The sequence below is a fragment of the Phoca vitulina genome, unplaced genomic scaffold (assembly GCF_004348235.1).
Source record: "Phoca vitulina isolate PV1807 unplaced genomic scaffold, GSC_HSeal_1.0 scaffold2, whole genome shotgun sequence".
NCBI classification, from domain to species: Eukaryota; Metazoa; Chordata; class Mammalia; order Carnivora; family Phocidae; genus Phoca; species Phoca vitulina.
Window position 1 is genome coordinate 12377610 of NW_022589705.1, and position 22689 is coordinate 12400298.

Below are 22689 nucleotides of genomic sequence, written 5' to 3' on the forward strand. Positions count from 1 at the left end.
CTTGAGCTCACAACCCTGAGATCTTGACCTGAGCTGAAATCAAGAATCAGATGCTTAATCAACTGAGCCACCCACTGCCCCCTAGTTCTTAATAAAATACATTATTTCCACCTATTTTCTCCTAGCTTGTTGCCTGACTTTTTATTATCTTAATAATGTTGTATATATAACAGAAGTTTTTACTTTGTTGTAGTCGAGTTTAATTTGTTACTTTAAGGATCATGCATATGGGCATTGTATTTAAGAAATATTTGCCTACCCCAAGGATACAAAGATATTCTCCTGCATTCTCTTCTAGAAGTTTTATAGTTTTAGGCTTTATATTTAGGTTTATAGTCCATTTTGAGTTATTTTTGAATATGTGTTCATTTTTTTCATGAATGGTATTCATTTTTTCACATATGGATATCCTTGTGTTCCAGCACCATTTGTTGAAAAGACAGTCATTTCTCCACTGGATTGCCTCTGCACTTTCGTAGAAAATCAGTTGTCTGTGTATGTGTTGGTATGTTTCTGGATTCTCTATTCAGTTCCACTGATCTCTCTCCATCTTTAAACTAATACAATGTTATTTTGATTATTGCAACAAATAATGTCTTAAAATCAGACAGTGTTGGTCCTCCAGATTTTTTCTTTCCAAAGGTATTTTGGCTCTTCTAGATGCTTTGAATTTCATATGAATTTTGGAGACATCTTATCTCACCAATAGAAGGTTGCTGCAATTTTTATTGGGATTATGTTGAATTATAGATCAGTATGAGAAAACTGACATCTTAACAATATTGAGTCTTCTGACCACTGAACATGGTATATCTCTCCATTTATTTAGGTCTTTAATTTCTCAGCAATGTTTTATAGTTGTCAGAGTGAAGGACATGCACATCTTTGTCATATATCCTTAATCATTTCATTTGATACTATTGTAAATGGTGGCTTTAAAATTTCATTTTCTATTTATCGCTAGTGTATAGAAATATAATTGATTTTTGGAAATTGATCTTTTACCCTACAACCTTGTTAAACTTACTTATAGGAATTCTAATTAAATTAGAATTATTCTAGCAGATTTTTAAAAAAGATTTATTTACTTATTTTTGTGAGAGAGAGCAAGTGAGTGATGAGCGGGGGGAGGGACAGAGGGAGAGGGAGAGAGAGAATCTCAAGCAGACTCTGCTGAGCATGGAGCATGACACGGGGCTCGGTCTCACCACCCTGAGATCATGACTTGAGCCGAAATCAAGAGTTGGACACTTAACCAACTGAGCCACCCAGGCACCCCAATTCTAGCAGATTTTAAAAATATAGACAATCAGGGGCGCCTGGGTGGCTCAGTCGTTGGGCATCTGCCTTCAGCTCAGGTCATGATCCCCGGGTCCTAGGTTCGAGCCCAACGTCGGGCTCCCTGCTCCATGGGAAGCTTGCTTCTCCCTCTTCCACTCCCTCTGCTTGTATTCCCTCTCTCACTGTGTCTCTCTCTGTCGAATAAATAAACAAAATCTTTAAAAAAATAAAAAAATAAAATATAGACAATCATGGTGTCAGTGAATAAACATGGTTTTACTTCTTCCTTTGCAATCTGAATGCTTTCTCTTTCTTTCTTGCCTTATAACAGTGGCTAGAACATCCAGGAAAATGTTTCCTAGAATTTGGGAAAAGGTACATATTTCTGATCTTAGGGGGGGGGAAGCATTAAGTCCTTTGCCGTTAGTTATGAGGTTATCTGTAGTTTTTTATAAATACCTGTTATCAAGTTGAGGATGTTCCATGCTAGGCCCAGTTTGCTGAAAGTTTTTATCAGTAATGCATGTTGGATTTTACCAAATGCTCTTTCTGCATTAATGGAAATGATTTTATCATTTTTTAAATTTATTGATTTGGTGTATTACATTAGTTTTCCGATGTCTAACCAATCTTGCTTTCCTGAAATAAACCCCAACTGGTTATAATATATTGTCCTTTTTATTTATTGTTTTATTTTCTTGTAATGTCTTTGTTCAGGTTTGGTAATAGTTTAACACTCAAAGAATGAATGGGAAACTATTCCTTTCTCTTAAATTTTCTGAAAGAGTTTTTTTAGAATCAGCATTAATTTTTCCTAAAGTGTTTTATAGAATTTATCAGGGAAGCTCTTTAGGCCTGGAGTTTTCTTTGCAGGAATTTTTTTTTTTTTAATTACAGTTCAGTTTCCTTCATAAATATATGGCTATTCGGGTTATCGATTTCTTTTTGAGTGAGCTTTGGTAGTTTTTGTGTAGACTCTAGCAGTGTCACCTCTCGTTTCTGACATAGGTAATTTGTCTTTGCTTTTTTTCTTGATCAATTTAATTAGTTGGTTATGAATTTTATTGAACTCATGAGGTTTTGTTTCATTGGTTCTATTTTTCTATTTCTCATTCCACTGATTTCTGCTCTGTTCTTTATTACTGCCTTATTTGGGGTTTAATTTATTCTTATTTTTCTATTAAGGTCCTCACTGCTTTGAGAATTCTCTTTTCTAATACAGGCATTTAGTGCTATAAATTTCTAAGTACTACTTTTGCTGCCTCCTAAAAATTTTGATATGGGTTGTATTTTCATTTTTCATCTTGAAATACTTTCTATGGTTGTTTTCTTTTTTTTAACTTTCTTATGGGTTATTTAGAAGTGCATTATTTAGTTTCCAAATATTTAGGGATTTCCCAGATATATTTCTGTTTTAGTGAGCCTATGCCTCTGGACAATGAACTTCACAAGTGTTGTTTGTCATTTTTTTTTTTCTCCCTGCCGTGGTGGGACAAGATGGGTAGAGTGAGCTAGAGCTAACTGTTTCCTTTCCCTGGGTCAGTTAGACTCTGATAATACCCCGGCAGGTCAGGCTTCCTTTAACTAGTTTTTCCTGAGGGCACGTCTTGTTAAGAAGAGCAGAGTGGGAGCACCTGGGTGGCTCAGTGGGATGAGCATCTGACTCTTGATTTCAGCTCAGGTCATGATCTCAGGGTCATGACAGCTAGCCCTGCATGTGGGGCTCCCCCCGCTCATCAGGGAGTCTGCTTCTTTCCCTCTCCCCCCACTCACATGCGTGCATGCTTGCTCTCTCTCTCAAACAAATCTTAAAAAAAAAAAAAAGCAGAGTGCCTTTTCCCCTCCCTCTTCCAGAAGCTGGGGATTTTTCTCATATTTACTGTATGAATCTGGCCAAGCTCTTAAGGGTAGTGTTACAGTATTGTGGGTTTCCCCTATGACTGGTCCCCCTGGACTGTTTAACTCTAACAGTTGTAAGCGCTGGACCTTCAGCAATTTGTCAATATCGGTTCAGGTTCTCCTAGCCCAGCCTTGGCACTGGATCCCACAGCAGATTCTGCTGGGGAGTCTCTGCTCTGGTAAGCTCTGACTCCCTGTGTTTGCCGGTCTGTCTCTCCAGTCCTGGGGGCTGAGGTTTGTCTTTTTGTCTTTCCCTCTCTTAGGGATCCAAGAAGAATTGCTGATTTTTTTTTTCAATCTATTCAGTGTTTTACTTGTTAGGCAGAGTGATGACTTGCAAGATCCTTACATGAAGAACTGGAAGCCCAGTGTTCTTTTTACTAAATTGTATTGCTTCCTATTCTTTTTAGACGATAAGAAAGACATAATTATTTGTCATTTCCTCTCAACAGCCTGGAAGCATGTAGCTTTTCTGGTATGATGTTAGTATAATGGCTTTGGAAACTCTCAGGAAAATTATAAGAGAAATGAGACCATTGTATGACAAAATGTATGTGTATATCTGTTGAGGAGAGGATGGTAGATAGGAACAAGTAAGGCTAATGTCTACAGCAGAGAAAAACAATTAGCACATTTATTTCAGATCAGCAAATATATATTGAGTGTCAACTCTATACTCACTACTCAGACACTTCTCACATTTCAATTATCAACTCCAATTATTGGTTTGATATTATGTCTTCTGTCTTTAGAAGACCCGTTTATGCTTGCTGGGAGCTAGCAATATGTTTGAGTTTTCAGAGATAAATTAAAAGTTCATCTAATGTTTTCAACAAGGATGTAACATGAGTCAGAATTATCTTATGTGTACTTCTTAGCTTTTTTTAGCCAACAGATTCTAGCCTTACTGAAAGGAGCAGTGGTGCTGTGAGAAAACCTGACCAAGTCATGCATCTGTAGCCAACCAGCTATATGGCTTGGGTCAAGCTAATCACTATGTGGCTTTCATTACAGGACAAGGGCTGGACCAGAGCTGTGCTGACAACTCTGAGTCATCTGGGAGCTTTGCAATAATGTCAACACACAACCCCACTTCCAGAGATCAGGGTACAATTGGTCTGGGTTCAGCAGACCCTAGATAAATTCAATGGAAGTCATTGACTAGGGTGATCCAATTGAGTTCATGGAGTTATGACATTATTTCCAGCTGACTCATGGGTCATTGGTAGCAAACCAACTTATTAAGCATAGCTACAAGATAAGGTGTTACAGTGAACTCAGTACTTTGTGTCTGATAGTTACCAAATAAAGGGAACATTTTCAAAGAACTAGTTTGCAATTAAAATATATTTGCTACAAACTTCATACTGAACTTGATATATAAGTGTTTTCTTTGGTTCAAAAGATAATTCACATCTTGCAGTTCTCCGAGGCTATCATGATAAAATCAGCTTTTGTTTTACAGACTGTACATACGGAAGGTATATCTAGGAAACTGGTCTGGATATGTACTTACTCAATGGCATGATTTAGAATGACATGTTTTAAAAATTTCTGAACAAAAGTCTTTCCTCTGTATTGGATCTAAATGTGTAAAGAATGTTGCTGTTTTGATCCTTTGAAGTTATAGGAGTTTGTATGTGTGCTTACAATGGATCCATGTACATTACTTTGTTGATAGTCATATTCAAAGAAGACAGGCACTTTATGGTTTGCATCCTAAAAGATGTGACTCCGCACTGGAGACACACACACACACACGCGCGCGCACACTCATGCACTGTGTGTGTGTGTGTGTGTGTGTGTGTGTGTTTATGTATATGTATTTAATTGCTTCTGAGAAGATAGTTTTTAGGCACCTCCTTTTTGGACCCTACCCAGTTGGTTTGGTCTCATTTGAGATTGTACATAATTAGCACCAGAAAAATAAATTAGGTGTTTTTCTTTTCTGTGTTAGAATTTAGGAAATTGTACCTCATTTTGCTTAGTAGTAGTTACTGATTCTGCCATCTATTGGCATCATGACCTTACATAGATTACTCTCAGTTTTATCATCTGTAAAATGCATACAGAATAAAATAAATGATATATGAAAGAGTTCTAGCCCAGTGCTCATTAAATAGTAGCTCCTCCTATTCATCCATTCATCCGTCCAAGTACTTTGTGTCTGACTTCATGTTTTGTATTGATCACAGAAAAAAAGACAACTGGTTTCTAACCTTGTGGTTTAATGACCTAAGGAATGATCAAAGCTTAGGATAGGTGATGCAGCTGGTTTCCATGTTGAGTTTTGTGTTAACGCTTTTATAATCATATTGTTACAAATACATGTAAAGTTAAAACTGTGGATAACAATATAGATTAGTTATTGCAATATTACAGTGGCTTTGCATTTGAATTTCAGAAATGTCTTTTGTACTAGTTAAGTGCTTTGGCTTATTTGGAAATTTTCAAGAAATTATGCTTTTAAAACTAAACTGTTTTCTCCTCTGTTTTTTCAAGTGAGTCACTTATTAGTGTGGAAAGTTGGATTTTATTGTAGACTGTCATGTTTTCTACATACTCTATGTCCAGAGAATACAAATTATCCTCCACTTTCTATCAGGAACTTTCTATGAATAGCTGTTATAGTGTAGTCTATATTATTATTATAACAACAGTAATTTCTAATGCTATCAAAGTGAGTGGGTATCTGCATTTTCATTATAACTTCTTTCAAACAATGAGTTGACAATTGAGCCGTAAAAATATTCTCTGTACGGTCCTTGCATTGAAGGGATTCATTTTGGCAGCTTTTTCTTGTCGTCTTTGTTGTCTTCTTTCTCTTTCCTTGAAAGTTTCATAAAATTGTCTTCAAGTGAAATGAATATAAAAGAGGAAATTGGCCATTTAGAGTACATTTCCTAGTGCAGGTGTAAGGCATAGTTTTTACTGAGAGTAACAACATATGGAACCGTTCTGGTCATGTCATTGGACTGATGATAAACCTGTTGCTTTAAAGTTGTTTCAGTATGTGATAATAAGGACTTAGTAAGGAAGGAAAACATCCTTCATGCTGAGAGTATTCCTATTAGAAACTTTATTTTCCCAGAAGAGATACAAATTATACTTATCAGAGAGGGAGAGAGGGCAAGAGAAAGAAACAAGCAAATGTAAAATCATGCCATGCCATCTATGGGGTCTTTTTGTTTGTGTGTGTGTGTGTGTGTGTGTGTGTGTGTGTTACAATAAAGAGCTTTATGTGTTTTCTTCTTAGAATAAAGCTTATGAACAATGAGGATCCTGTGTCCTATATCATGGGGTTTTATTTGCTCCATTGTCATTTGTGAATACCCAAACGTTCCACAGGGAGAATTTTGTAAGCTAATTGGAACCAAAAGGCAATTATAAGCAGTAGAACTGTAATCAGTGTGCCAAAAATATATATTTTTATCCACAATGAAAGTTAAATAACCTAGGAAAATAGTTGTGATACTTCACACTTACAAATCATGCATCTACATGATCTTTATTCTAAGGAGTGAAAATGTTTTTACACACATTCTGATTAATTCACAGAAATCTCCGTAAAGAGGGTGAATTAGAATTGTGGTTTTAAAGGGCCAAATTTATCATCCATCTATGTAAGTTGGCATTTGCAGAATTAAAATTAGACTCTATTTCAGACTTCTGGTCTCCTGCCTTAGTTCTTTTTTTTTTTTTTTTTTTACGTTATGTTAATCACCATACATTACATCATTAGTTTTTGATGTGTTCCATGATTCATTGTTTGCGTATAACACCCAGTGCTCCATGCAGTACGTGCCCTCTTTAATACCTATCACCAGGCTAACCCATTCCCCCACCCTCCTCCTCTCTAGAATGCTCAGTTTGTTTCTCAGAGTCCATAGTCTCTCATGGTTGTCTACCCCTCTGATTTCCCCCCCCCACCTTCATTCTTCCCCTCCTGTCTTAGTTCTATATGTTAGACTATCCTACCTTTGTTTTAGGAGAATCATTTATAATTCTTAACACCTCTAAAGAAAAAAATACATTTTTAAAGGCAGTTTAGTTCTTTGGTAGAACAATCAGGAAACACAGCATTGCTTTATGTAGAAGTTTTTGCTTTATAAATTTTTTTAACTCTTTGCTTCGAAGGAAAATTGAAAAGTCAGAAAATAAGTTGAGTTTGGAGAGAACTTGAGAGATTGTCCTGAGGGAAGCATTCCTCCTTACCCTGCTTCCAGAGGCAAGGTGGGGGAGGGGTGGCTCTTGACTTCGCCAGGGGCAAGAAGGTGTTAACTTTCCCTTTGCAAACTCAAGAGACTCTTAACTCTAGGAAACAAACTGAGTGTTGCTCGAGGGGAGGTGGGTTGGGGGATGGGGTAACTGGGTGATGGGCATCAAGGAGGGCACTTGATGGAATGAGCACTGTATGTTATATGCAACTGATGAATCACTAAATTCTACCCCTGAAACTATTAATACAGTATATGTTAACTAAATTGAATTTAAATAAAAAGTTTGTTTTTTTAATCCCCTTTGCTACCATCTTAGCCCTAAAGCACTGTTGTTATGTTTGCATGAAGGAGGTGAACCTTGTCTTAGTTTACCAGGTCAAGGAAATTTTACTTCCCGTATGCCTGCTATATTTAGCAAAGGCAATTGTGGAAAAAATATATATATTTTTGGCACACTGATTACAGTTCTACTGCTTATAATTGACCATTTAGTTGTCCATGCGATTTTTTTTTTTAACAGATATGTTTTCCTCATTCTAACCTAGAAAAAAATTAAGGGTTCAATTGGGGAGTATCTTTTTCATAGAAGACATGTTTTTTTCAAACCTTTAGGTATTGATTCATATTTTACCTTCTGTCTGAATTTTCCCTTCTACTTCCCATTCTCTTAGCTAAATCCTTCTGTACCATCAAGGTCAATTTTGGGGCACCTCCTTTGAGGTCTTCTCTGAACCAAAGGGTTTCTGTCATAACACTTCTAGTGTATCCTCATGGTCTGTTCATTGTTCTCCCTGCCTGGTTAGAGCACTCCAGAAAGATAAGAACCATGGCTTTCATCTCTTTATCTCCAGTGCCTAGCATAAAATAGGCATTCAGTGGTAGGTCTAGAATGAATAATGCTATTCAGAGCTGCTATTTCTATACTATGTTATTTACAAGTTTTCAAATTCATTGTTTATGAACTCAAATTATACTTTATGATGTTATCTGAAAGACCATTAAAATATTCATCTTGTCAGAGTTAAATTTATCTTTGTTCTCTCAGAATAGTCTTAAAGCTATTTAACCTTATGTCCTCAAATTCCTCATCTATAAAATGAGGATTTTAATACCTAAATGACTCACGAGGGTATTATAAAAATTATAGGAAGTAAACTTGAAAGAAAATTGAAAAGGAGAAAAAGTATATTTCTGTATAATGGCTAATGAATTTGAAAGATAAGCTTCATTTTCCAGAAGTGGGAAAATGATTGTTTTTTAAAATTTTTAAAAAATTTCGTCTTCCCCATGTTTCATATGAAGAGTCCCACTAATGTGTGTAGGCTCATACAAGACCACTCTGCCTTCCCAATTCCTGTACCCAGTTCTTGAAATTTCTTTAATCAGATATTAAACTTTTTACTCCTACTTAGACTCTATTTTCTTATAAAAGCACAAATTATAAATTCTGAAGGGAATAGTTAGTGTAAATAAAAAAGGGTAAAATCATGAGCCTTTTTCTTAGAGCGAGGTTGGATGAGGAAGGTGTAAGATGGCTCAAGGAGAGGGAGGGAGAATAGGAAGGAACATGAGACGGGTTTACAGAAAACAAACTTTGCTTAGGGAATGGTTTGCTTACTTGTGGACTCAGCTGTAGGCACTATTGACCTTTTGTGTTGAAAGCCTTAAGCAATCTGTCCTGTAACACATGACCTGTCCAGAAACCCTCTGGGGTCTGGGAAGGGAGGTACAGTGGAGTGGAGTTAGTAGGTCTTTTCTCCGGACATCTCTCCCTGCAATTTTAGTAGCCAAATCATTTCAAAGGAATCTTTTCCTTTGCTCTACATTAAGAGACTTTTCTAGTTTCTTCTAGACCACACAGGAATATTAGCTACAATAGAATTTTTTAAAACTATATATATATATATTTTTTTTTTTTCCTGATCTAAAATTCAGGTGCCAGGCTGTATCATAATCAGAGGCAAATAAGAACATGAAAAAAAAATTTTTTTAAAGAATCAAATCTTCTTTGTTAAGAAAACTGATTCTTGATACCAAAAGGCTCATCGCTTTGGCATTATAAACCATAGAATAAACATCTCTGGGAACTGTGTTTTTCCCCATTCAGAATCCTGCTCCAGAGCATTTCTTTGTGAAATCCCAAACTTGGTTTTTGTCATCGCAGGGATACCTTTTTAGGCAGTGCTGGAGCATAGTTTCAGGGTGTTCCTCAGTTGACCTTGACTTTGCTTCTGAACTTCCTCTCACCACTTGCCCATTCCTTGTATAAAGTCAGGAGAAGCCACAGCAGAATTGAAATTGTGGATGTGGGGGTAAAAAGCCATGTGAAAATAGTACAGCTTATTTGGTAATAGTATGTCATGCAATAATGAGACCTTTATTTTGACAGGTGTTTACCTCAAAATATTGCATTAAATCAGGGTCCCTAATTACAGGGAAGAAGAAAAAGGCAGAGCGTGACTATAATAGAACAGGGGAGGCCCGGGAGAGATGATTATAGACGATAATAGAGGTTAGTGAAGGCCCGTAAGAAACATTCTCCCTGGGTGATTGCCAACTGGCTTTGATTGAATAGATCATAAACTGAGTTTGCAGGAATGTTTCCAAGTGTACAGACTGTATTGTGGGAATTGGCAAGCTCCTGACAAAGTGGGTGAGGTCCTAATTGTTAACTCTCAAGATGGGCATTTTTGGTTAACAGCTCTTCACTTGTATTTTTCCTATGTTTGCTACAGGGCAGAATGTAGGTTATAATGTACATAGGGGAGGACACCTCTGTCTAAGGAGAAGTTTAGACAGTGAAGTCTTTTTTTTCCCAATAGAAAGCAACATTATTAAGGGGGATAGTTCTGAGAAATTCTGTTGTGGTATATTTTCTTCTGTTATTTTATTACCACAGAAACTGCATTCTGCCATAATTACTACAAGGGTGTGTCAGTCACAGAATACCTTCAGTGGACCACCAATCCGCAATTACATCTGATATGACTGTTGATTTGACACCACAAGGGGTTTCAGTAGAGTGTGCACAGGCATACGCTCTAAAGACTTTGGTCCAAATAATTTCTCAGATTATAACATATATTGGATTTTAATTGTTCATGGTAATTGGAGTTCCTGGAGAGTGAATGAATGAATGTCATTTCTAACAAGTCAATCCTGTGTACCCTGGAAAATAGAGGACTTCACACTGAGGTAAAATTAAAGTCATTTAGGATCTGAAATGTCTTTATCTTCTATAAATAAGTGCAAACAGACTCAATTACTGACATGTAATATCCCTGATTAAGAATTTGTGGATCAAATACTTCTTAGTAACAGTAACTGACTGGAGAACTGTAGGTAATTAGGAAAAGTGCTCATATAAGCAAAGAACTTTGGTGTTAAAAGAGACCTCAGAAATTCTTGGGTCAAAAAAAACAAAAACAAAACAAAAAAAAACCCTTGGGTCAAACCCTGTCATTTCACAGGTGAGAATATTGAAGCCATAAAAGGTTATATGACTTACTCAAGGATCAGAAGGACAGGAATAGAACATCAGGCTCCCAACTGTCTATCCATATCAAATTATTACCTCCTAGGTTTTTTTCTCTAGTCCAGAATTCTATGAAAATGACCAAAGCAAAAGCTAATTAAGGAACCAACATAATCTGAATGAGATCCTTGAAGATGATACCCATGTTTAGTCATTTTTAATCCCCTAGTATGTAGCATAATCCCTCATACTTATCAGGTAGTCAGTACACTTTTCATTAAAGCAGTAATTTTGTTCTTAGTAAAAAAGTAAATTCTTTAAAAATATCTAATGCTGCCATGAGTGTTTGATGTGTATGGTGCTATTACTCGGGATATTTCCTTTGTGATTACTTAAGATTAAAATCACCAAGGATAGGAAAACATCCATTAGTTGTCTGCCAGGATTAGAAAAACGAATTTCTATATTTTGGACCTCTGTCAAGCCTGGTTTACTTTTAGGGTTATATAGCCTCTCCCCAGATAGGATTTCTTCCAAGAGTGGTAGATCCTTGTTCTTTCCAGATTTTGTAATAAGTAACCACTTGGGATTTGGCCTACCTACATTCAGATTGATTTTTGCTTGCTAATTTTTTTTTCTTTCATCAAAGGTATTCTTTTCTTTCCTTCACCAGAAACATAGATTTATTAAATTTTGATTCAGGATTACATCACGTACAATATCTTACCTCGTAAGACTTTAGAGAAAAAGCCTCAAGACATGAAAAACTAGAGCATTCCCTTCCCTGCTAGAGAAATCCAGGAACCCCACAGAATACATTTTTTGGATAATAAGAAAAATGTTCTGCAAAGTATCGTTCTGCTATTATATTCATCTCACATATAAGTGTAAAAATATAACTTATGGCTTTTTAGTGGGTTTTCTGTTAGTGTACATTTCACAACTTTTAGGGTTTTTTTTTTTTTTTTGAGTTTTTGACACTTCTTTCTGACAGAATCTCAGTGATGTAGTAAACACAAACAATCTTGTGTGCATTCAAAAAGCCATCAAATATAATTGAGGCTTTTGTTATATGTTTTGATGATGTGATGCAATTATAAACCCTTATAAATTGAAAATAAATTTCAAAGATTCTAGACCAAGATACAAGTTTTTTTTAAAGTTATTTGGAATTCTAAGCCTGTGACAGCCACTTAACTACAAATGAACTAGATTAGGAATATGAATTTTATATAGTCTTTTGAAAAACCTCAGGAGTTTATGCACTGGACAAAAGTTAATCCTATTCTCTTTTGACTAACAAATGATAAAAGCACTAGGCTATGTTTTTGTTCTTCTGTATATGTGCGTGAATATTTTGGAATTCATTGTAATGACCATTCGGTATAACCCTATGCCATTATGCTTGGCAAATTTTCAAGTTGTTTACTGGTGGAAAAATGCACATCTTACTTGTCATACAGGAAGCAGTTAATGATGAAAGAATGTGTATACTTGCATGAAAACATTAGCACATTTGAGATAAGGAAATGGACTCTCTGAATGTAGTATTTCTTGTTCAGGTGAAAGTTATACGGGAGTCTGTGTTACTTGTGGCTTAGCAAACTTGTCTAAATATAAGGAGGGTGGTGGGATTATTACCAGGCTAGGTATTTCTATTTTAATAACACATGAACAGCCAACAAAAAAAATTTAGAAGTGAGAAAATTGGGAATAATCAAAAAGCAGTATTGTGGAAAAAATAGAAACTAGTTTTTAGCAATCATCATGTGTTTTCAGACATGTTAATTCTTTGATCCTTGTATTACCCTAGTGAGGCATGTGTGGCAGATCTTGTCATCATTCTTGTTTTACCATGGAGATTTGCCTAAGGTTATACAGTTCTTTTATAGCAGAGCTGGAAATAGAATGAGCTCTCCCAATGCCACCTCCCTACTGTATGGTAGTGATTTTCTGTGTTTTCCAAGAACTAGCACTGATGTATATTTAACTGATAACAATGGTTACAGTATGGTGGCAGCTAGGATCACAGTTCCTTACCAAAGGTCAATTTCAGACAGGGTCTTTGTCCTGCTTCTCTCCTTTTCCAGTCCTTTGGTTCTATTGCACGTACTCACAAAGCCTGTCAGAATAATTCCAGAAATAGTGCTTGGTACAAGCTATTCATCATCCATCCATCCATCTGGTCAGTAAACTAATTTGTATATTTGCCTAGATTCCCATAATTCATGGCTACCCCGTATGTCTTCTTCCCCAACATACCCAGACTATACATTTCTGACAGAGAGGACTAGGTAAGGTGACAGTTGCTCTGGCCATTACCCATGTGTGATAAATTGCTTAGTAATCTCCTCAGCACCTTCATGCATATGTTGAAAGTGTTTAGGGCATTGTAACTTGGGAAAATTTCCAATCTTTCATAAATAACCATTAATCTGTCCCTTTTAAATTCAGCTTTCCACATCTGTTTCAAATTGTTCAGTGCTATTCCAGGAGTGCATTAAAGCTCCAATCCAGGTGGTATTAAGGGGATAAATGAGCCACAGGGAAAAGACACTCTGTATTTTTCTTAAAGCAGTTCTTTCTCCTTTTTGCAAAGTTAGGAGCCCAGCAATTTACGATTAAGATTTTTGGAGGATATCCTCTGTCATTTTAAGCCATCCTTGTCTATGAGTTTTAAAAAAGCAGTTTCAGCTCTGCCATGGCAGCATACATTAATGTTTTTCTCTGTACAGGTAGATTGTAAATATCATTTCTACCAGCAGACTTAATGTAGTTTAAATTCATTATGGTTCTCTGTGGATTCTTATTGGGGAAAAATGAAAAATAGTTATAATCTAAGGTCAGTTAGAAATAAGGAAGTGTCTGAATATTTGTGATGTTCAGGAATTTCAGAGAAAGTTAGCAATAATTTTAGTTTGATACATTTTTCTACAGGAAGCAACTTGCTTTTCAGAACAGAAGGCATCATTATTTTATGAATTATTATTTAATATTATTTTGCTTTGTACCTGCTCTACTTTAGCTAATGAAAATTATAAAGGTGCATCTTTTCTTACCATAACTTATTTTCTCAGAAACTTTCCAAAGAAAATATTTTCATAAGAATGAATCAGCCTTTACTGTTAGATTTACAAAAGTCTCCTCACATAATATAGAGAATGCCCTGTAGAATAAATGCACATAAAGATAGTACTGTGTGGTACATCAGATGACATGTAACTATGAAAGAGGAATGTTTTCAAATTGACCTTGAAGATGTTAAGGGACTCACAAGAACAAATATTAGACGGGGGATAACTAACAAAGAAGATTTCCTATCTCTGGCATTTGTAAGGGGCATAAAAGGAACGACACGTTGATTATCTGGCCCAGAATACAATGCCCACACAGGAATGCAAAGAAGAAAATTCAGCTGCATGCCTCTCATCAAAGTTAGTAAAAATTTCATAGATGGATCATCACATAAAGTGCACAAAATCATTGGCTTTGCAAATGGCTTATTTCCTAGCTACAGTCTGCTGTTCTGTCCACGCATAAGGGATTGACAGGTGCTCCACCCATTAGCATTAAGGAATTATCAATGTACATCCCACACACTTCCACCAGGGAAGCAAAGACACTCCTCTTACACATTACTTTGTTTTTTAATCTTCCAAATGTTGTAGGATGCTTATTACCTTAATAAGTGGAAAATCATTGAATACAGCGCATATTCCCCCCCACAGCTAAAACTGACATCTCATAGGAATTAGTGAGGAAATGCAGTTTTATTCATCTGTTAAGATATGTTATCTCTCACCTCTGTCATCTAAGGGATGCCTAAGACCATTAAAGAAATGTAACCTGCACTGCTAAGGCATTTTATTAAGGAAAAAATAATTCAGAATGACCTTGGTAGTCTGTTTAGTGAAAGTTTCCCTTTCCTGAGAAAACTCCAGTAGTGTTCTTGAAATGCAGGGAAAAAGAACAAAATGGTTTTTGATACAGTAACCATACATCCTGGTTTACCCCTAACAGTCCCAATTTATACCTGTTGTCCTGGCATAGTTATTAATCACTACCCTTCCCTCTCAAAAGATCCTGGTTTGGACAGAAAATTGCATGTTTACCCTAGTTTTAGGCCATTTCTTATATGACCATGCCCCTGCCTCTACTGTCTAGGACAGTTACAGTTCCCATTCATGCCTTTCAGGCGGAACCCTTGGTTCTATAAAGGAAGAATGACAAAAAAGGTGGGCCGGTCCATGCACCCTCAGAAGTTATAAAATTCATTAATGTGTCTCCTACTCTTGCATTCTTTGTGTTCTCACCTCATTTCTCTCTATTTTGTGCATTACCTTCTTCAGCACACTGCTTGCTTATATAAAATGTCAAGCAGTGCCACTATAAGAATATTTTCATATATAGAAACAGTTTAATGCTTCTCAGTGCTCGACTGTGTGAAAACAAAGTGTGGTATATTTTCTTCTTTTCAGTTAAGAGGAACTTAAGGTCATGCTCCTCACTGACATGGGACTATCAGATTGAGAAATACCTCAAATTACAAACATTTCTGAAACACTTACTATGCATTTGGCATTCTCTCGTAAAAAGTGACCTTGTCCCAGATTTGAAGAATTCAGTCTAGTAAAGGAGAAGACCGTGTAGAGCAATAATGACCTCCATGTGGCAGTGTACTACTAACAGTCTGGGAAGGTGCCGGAGGAGGACAGGGCGAGATTAAACCTGCACCTGCAGAGTGAGGACATTTTTATAGAAGAGATGACAGAGTAGGAATGTGCAAACCCAGCTTTGGGGGAGGAATAAGTGAAAGTATCAGTCCGTATGAGGGACCCTGTGTCAGTTTTGTTCTAGGGAAATAGGTGCCATTGTATTGGCCAACATGCACTGTCAACGAAATAGCACTGCTTCTCTTAAACTCTGCTTTCCAAAGATGAAGATCATGTGTTCTTTTTTCTGACGAATGTGAATTGACAGTTCACCATTCTTAGAATAGCTGTAATCTTCCAACTTGTTGATTTATCTTCAACTATAGTTTTGAAAGACCGTCATAGAGCTCTCTCTCTGGCCTCTCCCCTGCAAAATAGACTTATTTCCTTTAGTGTGCTCTCAGAGGTCCGATTTTACTTTTTAAAAACGATCACCCTTCTCTTTTCCTCTCCTGAGCCTCCTTTGGTGTATGGCTCCAGCCCACATACCTGTATATGTTGTACTCGAGTAGCATTGCAGTGCATCCCGTACAGAGGTCTGGCTAGGCGTACAGTCCCCAAATATCATACTTATTTACTTGTACCTCAATGTCATGCTTAAAATAAATAAAGCACTCAGAATACGCAGTTGAATGAGAGTAACACTTCATTCCAACCTTATAGCTACTGTGTTCTCATCACCCTCTAGTCTGTGACTCTCCTCCCTCTGGTACGTCCTTCCTGCCTCCTGGTTACACTAATTCCTGTAAGCTCTTTTATCTTCTTCTGTCTGCATTTTCTTCCATGATAGTCTTGCTCCATTGACTTTAAGTTTCCCCTCTGTATAATTGGCATCTACATCCAGATTATCTGTTTGGGTGCCTTATGTAATCACCTCCATCCTTGACTTTCCTCTAGTCTTTAACTCCCATGGTCTTCTCTTCCTCACCCACTCCCCAGGTAAGCCCCATAGACTCTAGTGCCATAATGTTTCTAGCCCCGCTTTCTCCTCCCCCTTACCATGATACAGTTCTCTAATGATATTCTCACCTACCAAGCCACGCCCATCTACAGGCCAGCTTGCACACTGATGTCAGTTTACTTCTTTTAAAGCACATAACCGCGTCACTGAAACTCCCTCACCAATGGTAAATTCATGTCTCAGTCAAACTGGTTCCCTGCCACCTTTTAGCTCCACGTCCCTCTGTCCTCCTTTAGGAGTCCAGTGCTTGTGTAGAGAGGCAGCACCAAGCTCTGAAGTTAGAACATATGAATTTGAATTCTGGTTATGTCACTGCTGGCTCTGTGATCATGGGGTGATCATTTAACTTCTCTGTGCCTCATTTTCCTCACCTATAAAATGGGGATAATAACTGGGCCTACTACAAAGGACCACTGTAAGGATTATGAAATGCTCAGAGTAGTGTGTAGCATACAGTAAGGGTGCACTAAGTGTAAGCCATTATTAGACTCTGCCTGTGTTGCCTTTGCACAACCTGTATTTTTATACCCCAATTCCTTTCTCATGCTTTATTTTGTTTTCAGAATGTTCTCCTCCATTTCCATCTCTATGTGTTCACATCCCACACATTTTATATTCATGTGCCCCTTACTCTTCCATGTAGCTTTCAGGCAAACCCCTAATACTGAAAATATCTTTCCAATTTCCATAGCCTCTCCTCTGCACCTAACAGTATTTAGCCCTTTCCACCTTGTATTAAAAGTATGGGTGTATGTATCTTTGCTCTGAGAAGATAGGGGGAAACAGGAATGATTTATGAATTTTTGCATTTTCCTAAGTGCCTAACCAAATTAATATTGATACTGTATTTGTTGAATAAATGAATGAGTATTCCACTTGTTCATTTACCTTTTTCCTGATACGCAAGTGTGATACAGTTTTAGAACCTTGCCCAAATGAACATCTTCTCTTTGCTTGGTTATTTGTTTTCCCTCTGTCCTAACCCCACCCTTCCTCATCTCCTTTCTGTCCTTTTTCCCTTTCTCTGACCCTTCCCCCTTTCCTGCTACACCTCCCCTCTCTCCCATGCCCCTCTCACCTCTTCCCCCCTTTTTTTCTTCTCTTCTTCCTCCTCCTCATCCTTTAATTCTGGATTCTCACTTTATAAAACCTTCTCTACAAACTCATAGCCAAGCGCCATGGGCACAAAAGTATACTGTTTCAAGAGGGAAATATTTGCTGATCTTTTTTTTTTTTTTTTGGTTACTTTTCTTTGTCAAAAATAAGCGAGCATGTAATATCCAGTCAATGCTATTTACTCAGCTACTGAGAAGAAGCAATTGTTGAATAGCAAAAATAAGCCCAATTTTTGGAGAAGAAGAAGTCATCTCATAAGAACTTTTTAATTACATGTTCTGATTGTTGCAGTGTGTTTTGAGTATAGTTTGTCTTTCTGCAAAAGGGAAAAAATTGCAGGGTTAGTGTCTTGAGATTGTGTGTGTGTGTGTGTGTGTGTGTGAAGTAAAACAGAATGTTACATTGTTTCAGGTGGGCAGCATAGTGATTTGACAGGTCTGTATATTTTGCTGTGCTCACGAGTGTAGCTCCCATCTGTCACCAGATAACACTATTATAATACCATTGACTATATTCTCTCTGCTCTACCTTTTATTCTGGTGACTTATTCATTCCATAACTGGAAGCTTGTATCTCCCACTCCCTGTCACCCCTTTAGCCCATCCCCTCAAATATCTTCCTTCTGGGAATGACCAGTTTGTTCTCTGTATTTATGGGTCTGTTTCTGCTTTTTGTTTGTTTTTTTCATTTGTTTTTTAGATTCTGCATATAAGTGAAATCATATGGTATTTGTCTTTCTCTGTATGACTTATTTCATTTAGCATAATACCCTCTAGACCCATCCATGCTGTCACAGATGGCAAGATCTCATCCATTTTTATGCCTGAGTAACATTTCATTGTATGCATACACCACATCTTCTTTATCCATTCATCTATCAGTGGACACTTGGGTTGCTTCCATATCTTGGGTATTGTAAAATAACGCTGCAGTAAACGTAGGGGTGCATGTATCTTTTTGAATTAGTGTTTTTGTTTTCTTTGCATAAATACCAGTAGTAGAATAACTGTTACTTATATTTTTTAATCTTTTGAGGAACCTCAATACTGTTTTCCACAGTGGCTGTACCAATTTACATTTTTTTTTTTTTTTTTTTTTTAAAGAATTTGATCAAAGGTCTCCAAGAATAAATTCTTAAGTATTTTTTTGTCCATTTGGTGTTTAGGTTTTCCTTATTCCGCTAATTTCTTCCCTCTCTTCTCATTTGCAGTGTCATTTTAACTTATAATACTTTCCTCCAACATCTTATCTGTCTTCTTCTCTTGATCAGTACCCTGTCCTTTCTCCTAAATCTGAAAACCACCTAAAACATCATATCATGTTGGTTTTCATTTCCACAAGTCTTAAAATGTCTCCTGTCTTGTTGGAGGAATGTTCTTATGATTTCTGTTAAAGATACCAATAGTAACCATCTAAATCACATTTCTAATTGTGAGCCTGCACAAAACCAATGTATCTACTTGTATTAGTGAACATAAAATAGATCAAATATGCTATTATCTCTGTATTGGAGTGAGGGATGTAAAGTTAACAAGACTGAATGGTAGTTTGGGAAGTCAAACTTGAATTCTTATTTTATAATTATCATCTGAAACAACATGTAAAGTTTAATAATTTTAAAACCTCTTTGCTTCTGCTTTTTTCCCTGAGCCATAGTAAATTAATGCTTAGGACTGGACAAAACATGTAATTCTGGGGAATCCTGAAAAACAACACCATGTACACAGCATTATGAGATTATCATTTGTGGTAAATGGGTTCTCAAAACTGGTATTATTTTTTTCCCTAATTTAGGGTAGAAATTTAGCATCTGGAGAGGTTGGATTTTTTCCAAGTGATGCTGTCAAGCCTTGCCCATGTGTAAGTATGAGTGTTTTCTTTCCATTTTTTCCTGGTTTTGATGCTGTAATTAATTGTGTAAGAATGTATAAAGGATATGGTCTTGTCACTCAATAATGTTATTAATATTTTCTGGAGGGATCATATTATTTCAGGTTTGAATATATGGTCAATGTTATTACAAGTCTAAAATCCTCATGATTCCATTGTCAGAAAATATTTTTAATTGGTATATGCAAGGAGAAAATCCAACTTAGTAGCTACGTTTACAAAAATAAATTGTCTACAAGGTGTTAGAAGGAATAAATCAAAGCTATAGATTAGATGCATTTTCCCGTTTTCTCATGGAGGTGAGAATGGTAGGCTCTAATCTATTCCTAGTCATTTTGGGTTATAGAGAGATGTTATGCTTCCACTAGTGTGTTTGAAAGCATAATAGCATGAAGTCCACAAAATCTTCAATCAAATCTCTAAATACATTTTTCTGTGCTTTAGTTTATCATTACTGTTTATTTAATGTCATAATGGCATTTTCTGAAAACATCAAGCACATTAGATAGATACAAGGAGAATGAATGAGCATTTACTCAAACATTATTATGGATGAATATAACATAAAATGTGCTTTCTGGTGTTTTATTAGATTTATAAATTTCTGTTTAAGGTGACATTATTTTTTTTGTAAGTTGATGTTTAGGGTTGATTTTTCTATGCAACTTTTGAAGTTCTTGATTTGAAGTAAATGAAATTCCTTTACTAATATAATGGAGTTTATGGTTAAAAAAACTCCTTAAATTATCTTGCTTGGTATATTTCAGTCCTTCCTAGATTTACAAACTGGACATCCTTTTTAATATTATAAATGTCTGCCATCCTTGATTTCAGAATGTAGTCTGTAGATTAATTTACTGTACTCATTCCAGCTTCATTAATTTCAAAAGCAAAGGGAATCAAAAACAATTTGCTATTCTATTGGTTCTGTGATCTAATGTCACATGTTCTTATCTAATAATCTTAGGAAACTGTTGAACTTTGATACCACTCTTACTTTTTTTAAAAATTTTTTTATTGTTACGTTAATCCCCATACATTACATCATTAGTTTTAGATATAGTGTTCCATGATTCATTGTTTGTGCATAACACCCAGTGCTCCATGCAGAACGTGCCCTCCTCAATATCCATCACCAGGCTAACCCATCCTCCCACCGCCCTCCCCTCTAGAACCCTCAGTTTGTTTTTCAGAGTCCATCGTCTCTCATGGTTCGTCTACCCCTCCGATTTCTCCCCCTTCATTCTTCCCCTCCTGCTACATTCTTCTTCTTTTTTTTTCTTTCTTAACATATATTGCATTATTTGTTTCAGAGGTACAGATCTGAGATTCAACAGTCTTGCACAATTCACAGCGTTTACCAGAGCACATACCCTCCCGAGTGTCCATCACCCAGTCACCCCATCCCTCCCACCCCACCCCCCACTCCAGCAACCCTTAGTTTGTTTCCTGAGATTAAGAATTCCTCATATCAGTGAGGTCATATGATACATGTCTTTCTCTGTTTGACTTATTTCGCTCAGCATAATACCCTCCAGTTCCATCCACGTCGTTGCAAATGGCAAGAGCTCATTCCTTTTGATGGCTACATAATATTCCATTGTATATATATACCACATCTTCTTTATCCATTCATCTGTTGATGGACATCTTGGCTCTTTCCACAGTTTGGCTATTGTGGACATTGCTGCTATAAACATCGGGGTGCACGTACCCTTTCGGATCCCTACTTTTGTATCTTTGGGGTAAATACCCAGTAGTGCAATTGCTGGATCATATGGTAGCTCTATTTTCAACTTTTTGAGGAACCTCCATACTGTTTTCCAGAGTGGCTGCACCAGCTTGCATTCCCACCAACAGTGTAGGAGGGTTCCCCTTTCTCCGCATCCCCGCCAACATCTGTCATTTCCTGACTTGTTAATTTTAGCCATTCTGACTGGTGTGAGGTGGTATCTCATTGAGGTTTTGATTTGGATTTCCCTGATGCCGAGTGATATTGAGCACTTTTTCATGTGTCTGTTGGCCATTTGGATGTCTTCTTTGGGAAAATGTCTGTTCATGTCTTCTGCCCATTTCTTGATTGGATTCTTTGTTCTTTGGGTGTTGAGTTTGATAAGTTCTTTATAGATTTTGGATACTAGCCCTTTATCTGATATGTCATTTGCAAATATCTTCTCCCATTCTGTCGGTTGTCTTTTGGTTTTGTTGACTGTTTCCTTTGCTTTGCAAAAGCTTTTTATCTTGATGAAGTCCCAATAGTTCATTTTTGCCCTTGCTTCCCTTGCCTTTGGCGATGTTTCTAGGAAGAAGTTGCTGCAGCTGAGGTCGAAGAGGTTGCTGCCTGTGTTCTCCTTTAGGATTTTGATGGACTCCTGTCTCACATTGAGGTCTTTCAACCATTTGGAGTCTATTTTTGTGTGTGGTGTAAGGAAATGGTCCAGTTTCATTCTTCTGCATGTGGCTGTCCAATTTTCCCAAACCATTTGTTGAAGAGACTGTCTTGTTTCCATTGGACATTCTTTCCTGCTTTGTCAAAGATGAGTTGACCATAGAGTTGAGGGTCCATTTCTGGGCTCTCTATTCTGTTCCACTGATCTATGTGCCTGTTTTTGTGCCAGTACCATACTGTCTTGATGATGACAGCTTTGTAGTAGAGCTGGAAGTCCGGAATTGTGATGCCGCCAGCTTTGCTTTTCTTTTTCAACATTCCTCTGGCTATGCGCGGTCTTTTCTGGTTCCATACAAATTTTAGGATTATTTGTTCCATTTCTTTGAAAAAAGTGGATGGTATTTTGATGGGGATTGCATTGAATGTGTAGATTGCTCTAGGTAGCATTGACATCTTCACAATATTTGTTCTTCCAATCCATGAGCATGGAACGTTTTTCCATTTCTTTGTGTCTTCCTCAATTTCTTTCATGAGTATTTTATAGTTTTCTGAGTACAGATCCTTTGCCTCTTTGGTTAGATTTATTCCTAGGTATCTTATGGTTTTGGGTGCAATTGTAAATGGGATCGACTCCTTAATTTCTCTTTCTTCTGTCTTGTTGTTGGTGTATAGGAATGCCACTGACTTCTGTGCATTGATTTTATATCCTGCTACTTTACTGAATTCCTGTATGAGTTCTGGCAGTT

General features: G+C 36.9%; 1 protein-coding gene across 1 annotated transcript in view; it reads left to right on the forward strand.

Annotated features, from left to right (window-relative positions):
* Positions 1-22689, forward strand: part of VAV3 (vav guanine nucleotide exchange factor 3) — a 359106-nt gene that overhangs the window by 292436 nt on the left and 43981 nt on the right. The window contains exon 21 of the mRNA XM_032422283.1: positions 19459-19524. Coding sequence (XP_032278174.1) covers positions 19459-19524 — 66 coding nt within the window. The remainder of the gene's footprint in view (positions 1-19458; positions 19525-22689) is intronic.